This window comes from Nematolebias whitei, chromosome 1, assembly GCF_014905685.2.
Source record: "Nematolebias whitei isolate Nwh7 chromosome 1, NemWhi1, whole genome shotgun sequence".
Classification (NCBI taxonomy): Eukaryota; Metazoa; Chordata; class Actinopteri; order Cyprinodontiformes; family Rivulidae; genus Nematolebias; species Nematolebias whitei.
Window position 1 is genome coordinate 38,339,251 of NC_056498.1, and position 6,478 is coordinate 38,345,728.

Consider the following 6,478-nt stretch of genomic DNA (forward strand, 5'->3'; position numbering starts at 1 on the left):
TCAACATTTAACTAAAGCTCATCATCTGTCAATTGATTTGACCAACGCAGCTTCTATTACCCATGAGCCCCTAATGAAAAGTATGTGCGTACATCACAATTACAGCCATCGAGAGGACAGCCGTGGGATTTATGTCCAATCTGACTGATGGATATCTGCCAGTTAGACTTCAGCAGGAACCATGAAACCTGCGGGCACTGCCTGTTAATGTTTTAAATTTCCAAACTGCAGCTGCCGACAGGCTCTTAAACAAAGTAATCAGTCGGTTCGGAGTGCCTCGGGAAAATGAGAGGTAATGCCTCCAACACCTCCGTCCTCACTTCTTTTTCCAGCCGATCAGAAAGCCGTCACGCCACATCGCTCCCCGTAATGGTTTCCACGTCTGGACTCCGAGGCATTTAAATGAACAAAAGAACAGTGGCCCCGGTGTGGAGCTGTAGGTAGTCTGCCTATCTGCAAACTGAAGGAGCGACTCGCCCAACGCAGGCAGATTGAGGACACATCGATCATAATCTGTTCAGCTTGTAGAGCCTCTTCGGCCATATGGTAGCTGCAATTACAGCTTTTATTTCAGCTTTTTATCGCCCCTCTGTAAAGGAGAGCGCAGAAATAATGAGACACGATGTATTTTAAACGTGTTTCTCTCGCGTCCTACAATTTTCGCCTGAATACAAACAACAAAACGCCCAGGTTGATGTTTTTGTGTCTGTGTGTCACGGATCTTTTTCTCTCCATCAAATCGTGTCTATAAATAGCAGCGGCGCTGCACGCCAGCTCCGCAGCGTAATGTGTTATATAACCTCGTCTAAATGCGTCCAGACTGCATCAGCAGCAGCAACGGTGCCGCTACCTGTTTTACCGCTGCAAGGCTCAACCCTTCGCTCTCCTTCCACGCGCACCCGGACGCAGACGACGCGCTCGTCTTCGTGGTTCATGCAGCGTTTTGGATTTCACTTGAAATTATTCAGAAAAGGTAGAAACATAAATGAAAGAAGTGACCGTGAGTCATTTCCTGTGTTGCTCTTAATTATGATCCTGCTGAGAATCATCATCTACATTTGAGGTTAACCCGTGAAATAGCTGCCAAAAACATTAAAAAAATCAAATAAAAAGCTGACAGGGAGCATTTAGAAACTGTGAAGTGGGCTCCTGTGAACGGTTAGTATCTTACCTGTTGTAGATGGCTCTTAGAACCAAATCAGTTTGGATTTTTTATTTTTTTTAACCCGATTAATGAGAAAAACAGCTGATCTGTGGGAAGCTAAGAATAAAGTGAAATGCTGGCGCCTTAATTATCGTTATAGTACCAAATACCAAAGTTCATGCTCATTAAGCCAGGTATAAATCCACCAATGTTCAGTCAGGTCATCTGCATGGTTTCTTTTGTTGCTGAGACGTTTTGTCCTTCATCCAAAGGACTTCTTCAGACCAAAGAGCCCACCAAACCAAACTGAATCCCACAAACAGCTCACTCCCAGAGTGGAAAAAAAAACCAGTTTGCTGTTGCTAAGATGGCCTCCAGGGCCCGCCCTCGCCCCCGTCAACATTGGAAAAATGGAAAAATGGCCACTGCAGCTAAACTTTAGCATAAAAATTACTGTAATTCAGGTAATTTTACAGATATTGAGATACAATTTGTTGTGGAAATACTGTATTTTCCGGCATATAAGTCACAGTTTTTTGCATGACTTAGCATGCCTGCGACTTATACAGCAAAGTGAAGTATTTATGTTTTTCCCATATTTATATTCCAATATTTGGCTGAGATCTGATGATTTTGTTCATTCTAACATGGAAAATATTGAACACTACCATTTTCAGCCACTAGAGGGCCCTCGACTATGGCAAGCCAAGTGCCTCATTAATAGATAAAAGTGGCTATTAATGAGACACTTGACTTGCCATACTAAGCCACTTTCGTCTCGCTCTGGAATTCCTGGAGCAAACGTCAAATCAGCTGCATTTCACTGCGCTGCCCAGCCGAAATGCAGCTGATTTGATCATTAAAGTGCATTTATTAAGGAAAAGTTCATCTGAGACACACCTTTACTATAATGTCGAGCAAACAAATAATTGTTTTTAAGAGTTAAAGTCCTCCCGTGCACACTCCCACGGCCGCCCTTTGGCAGCCAATCGATTCTTGGCACAACACCGGCCAACGTTTCCAGGTTGTCAGCGGTGACTCATAATAGATGTGACTTATACGGTGAATTGACGTATTTATGTTTTTGACTTATACGGCGGTGCAACGTGTACGGCGGAAAATACAGTAACTGAGATTCCTTCACAACACATAGTTTAAGCAGGAGATCCCCAAAAATGGCTCCAACACCTAAACTCGGGCATTTTTTTTTATGAACGACAGCGGATGATATTAGTTTATTTGATGCTGTAATTAGTTCTGCTTGTGTAGAAAAAGTTTTAGTCAAACTGTGAGGAGTCATGTATCAGTTTAAAACTTATCCAGAGTAGTGGACGTGAGATACTTTTAGACAGCGGATAGATGAAAGTACGTCGGACTTCTTGTGCTGCTCCCACGTGGACAGAACTGAATTTACAGGTTAATAAATTACACATTTTACGAACACGCGAAAAAAACTACAGCCGTTTGTATAAACAGTGAAGGCGCTGCCATGTTTGACTCGTCGACGAGTCACCGCCTGCCTCCTTTGGCAGAATTTACTTCACCTCGGAAGAAAAACGTTTAGAAAAGCCTTTCAGGAATCACTGACTTTCATTTTCCGCTCTCGGTGAGTCAGCACTCCGTGTGTGGATTAACTGTCCATAAAAGCCGGCACTCCACACGCACGCTCCGTCATCCTGCTCAGGGTCACGTCCACACACATCATGTTGCTCCATCTTCATCCCACCGCACGATTCCACCCACTTACCTTTACTGCGACGAGGTGGGTAAACATCTCCTCTGCACTGAGGGGGGGTTGGAGTAACTGCGGTCTTGTCTTGGGAGAAGTCTGGAGGAGATGCAGCCTTTGGCGACAGTATCGTGTCTCTCATCTCTAACAGCTTAGCGCTGAATTATGGTGGACAAAAATATAAACACAACACTTCTGTTTTTGCTCCCGTTCTTCATGATATGAACTCAAAGATCTAAGAGTTTTTCTATAAACACAAAATACCAGTTTTTTCTCAAATGTTTCTAAATCTGTGTAAATCTGTTAGTGAGCACTTCTTTGCCGAGATAATCCATACACCTCACAGGTGTGGCATGTCACGACGCTGATTATTGCACAGGTGCGCCTTGGGCTGACCACAATAAGAGGCCACGCTAAAACGTGCACTTTTATCACAAAGCACAATGACACAGATCTTGTAAGTTCTGGTAGATTGTGCAGTCGGCATGCTGACTGCAGGAATGTCCACCAGAGCTCCAGAGCTGTTGCTCATGAATTGAATGTTCGTTTCTCCGCCATAAGTTGCCTCCAAAGGTGTTTCAAACAATTCGGTAGTACATCCAACCAGCCTCACCATCACACCGGTCCACGATCACATCCAGCATATTCACCTCCAAGACGTCTGTGCCCAGCCTCCCGGAGAGCTGCTGCAACAATCAGTTTAGATGACCAAAGAATTTCTGCACAAACCATCAAAAACCCTCTCAGGGAAGCTCCTCAGCCTCATCAGGGTCTCCACCTGACTGCAGGTCATTGTTGTAACCGACGTGAGTGTGTACATGCTCATATTCAGTGGTGTATGTCACGTTGGAGAGGTGTTCTCATCACAGATGAATCCCAGTTTTCACAGTACAAGGCTGATGGCGTGTATGGCGTTGTGTGGGCGAGCGGTTTGCCGATGTCACCGTTGTGAATCGAGTGGCCCATGGTGGCAGTGGGGTTATGGTATGAGCAGGTTTATGTTATGGACAACCAACACAGGGGCTGGTGTGGTACGTGGTCTGTGGTTGTGAAGCCAGTTGGATGTAGGGCTGGGCAATATACTGAAAACTTACAGACACCGAAATTTATAACAACGATCGACGTCATTTTGCCCATGTCGGTATTTTTGTTGTTTTAAAAAAATAAAAGTTGTTTTGTCTTTTGGCTGTTTTGTTGAATTGCGCCACTCAAAGTGGCTGCATGTTGGAGTAGCTCTCACATCCATTCTGAGATTTTGCTTTTGAAAACTTTACTCTTTTTTTCTGAATGCAAATCGCTTTTTTCGGATGATTACTTCCTCTGGTATCAGATGCTGTGCTGCTGGCAGGATTTTTACTGAAACCTTTTTTACTTTTGGACATTTGTTATGATGCGTAACCATGACAACAGGGTGGTTTTCTACAACTGGGAGCAGCTGATTAACATCTCAAAAGCTCAAATCTCAACTACAGTCCTAAATCCCAAATGAGTTGAAAAGGAGGTGCTGTGGATGCATTCCCATCTACCAGGAGGCAGTGCTTGAGTTCCTGACTGCAGAGATCTTGGAGGTAGCGGGAAATGCAGATTGTGACAGCGGGAGGACCATGATCATCTCCCTGCACCTGCAGTTAAGTCTGTGGCAATAAGGGGCTTGGCAGGCTGCTGGGAGAAATGGCCATCGCTCAGGGAGAAGTTCTGCCCGACATTCAGGCAGTCCTTTTGCCCAAGAGGACCGAAAGGTCTGCTGGGTCTGGGTGGACAGATTGACATCTGTAGCCAGTTTCTTCGGATCCGCTGTGGACTGCTACAAGAGATCCTTCCTGCCCAAAGACATCAGCATCTAGAACAACTCTAATGAAACCAAGATGAGCTACAACAGCAATTAATTTCCCTTTGGGATTAATAAAGTATATATGAATTTGAATTGATTTTGAATTTGCATAGGTAAGCTATGCTCATGTCCCTTTAAGACGCTGCGCTACGTGCAGTCTGTAGTCACGTGACTCCGCCCCATCCCGTCTGTAACAAGAAGTGAAAGAGTCGGTGCGGTTGAGAAACTGGAGGAAATTTCAAATGTTGAAGTGGCAGCAGCAGCGGCAGAGCTGGTCCAGGAGGAAGAGGAGCAGCTAATTTAAAAACAATAATGCGTTAGCCTTTAACTGTTATTAAGAGATCTTTACAGAGAGGTAGGCCTTTGCACATGACATCATATTGGCACAACTCATTGTTTACCTTTCCAAATGGCAAATGTGAAATTTATTTTTCATTATTTAGTTTTATTTACAAGGGAATACATGACAACTCAAATGTGACCATTTCATTTATAAGAGATTGTATTTTTTATACTTTGTCTTTGCAGGAAAGTTATTTTATTCTTCTATATTTGTTCAGTTGTGCTTATTTGTTCCAAAACTATTAACAACTAAAAGTGTACATTTTCTTCATTTATTTGCAGAAGCTCTAGTTTTAAAGTTCATTAAAGTGGCAATAAAAAGGGAATTATGCCATCAATATAACTGGCTGTGAATTATTTATGCCGGCCTATTACATTATTTTCGGGGGTTGCAGTTATCGTCCATTTATCTTTATCGAGGTGAACTGTTTAATATATTGTGATATTAGTTTTAGGCCATATCGCCCAGCCCTAGTTGGATGTATTGCCAAATTCTCTGAACATGGACTTTCCTGCAGTCAGCAGCCAACTGGACACTCCCTCAATACTGGCAACATCTGTGTCATTATGCTGTGTGATAAAACTGCACATTTTAGAGTGGCCTTTTATTGTGGTCAGCCTAAGACACAGATGTGCAATAATCATGCTGTCTAGTCAGCATCTTGATCTGCCACGCCTGCGATGTGGATGGATCATCTCAAGAAGCGCTCACTAACAGATCTTTGAACAATATTTGAGAGGAAAAGGCCTTTTTGTGTTTACAGAGACGATCATCGAAGAATGGGAGCAGAAACAGAAGTGTTGCGTTTGTATTTTTTTTTTGTACGTTCATCTTAAATGGAATTTCTGTATCAGTTTTGGGTAAAACTGTAGAATTAAAGTGTTTAAAATGTTTCTGTGTTTATTGCTAATCGTGAGTCAACGGATGTTGCACATATTCCAACATTTGACTCCTGGTGTGTTTTTGTCCTGCTAACATACAGTATTTTGCTGTCCGCCTTAGCGTGTTGTTTTTATCTCCGATAAACCCCATGAATCTCCACCTTTCATGGTTCCCCCCCACCTTTTCGCTGTTCCTGCTTCCTTGTCGCTGTGGTTCAGCAGACACACAAAGCCCAACGCTGACCGCAATCTGTTCAGCTGCACCTGGGCAGGGCCACACACGCACCTCGGAGTCGATTCTCCGCCTCACACCGCCGGCCGTGTGCTGCTGTAGGCATGGCAACCATCTTGATAAACGCACAGAGGATTCCTTAGCCTTTAATCAGTGTCACGTTAATGATCAATGATCAATTATTCAATCAAGGCCTCTAAAACACAAATTGTACGTTATACCAGCAGCTAAAGCTCGTCTATACGGACTAGTCTCTTTCTAGTCCCTGATTAAAATGAATATTAATGCTCAAAATTGCTTCTCTGCTTCCTGTCTGCC

General features: G+C 43.5%; 1 protein-coding gene across 1 annotated transcript in view; it reads left to right on the top strand.

The window, feature by feature from the left end:
- The first annotated feature begins 4,544 nt into the window (after positions 1-4,544).
- The window catches only part of LOC119411160 (histone H3.3A-like), a 73,253-nt gene continuing 71,319 nt past the window's right edge, over positions 4,545-6,478 (top strand). The window contains exon 1 of the mRNA XM_037678124.1: positions 4,545-4,583. Coding sequence (XP_037534052.1) covers positions 4,545-4,583 — 39 coding nt within the window. The remainder of the gene's footprint in view (positions 4,584-6,478) is intronic.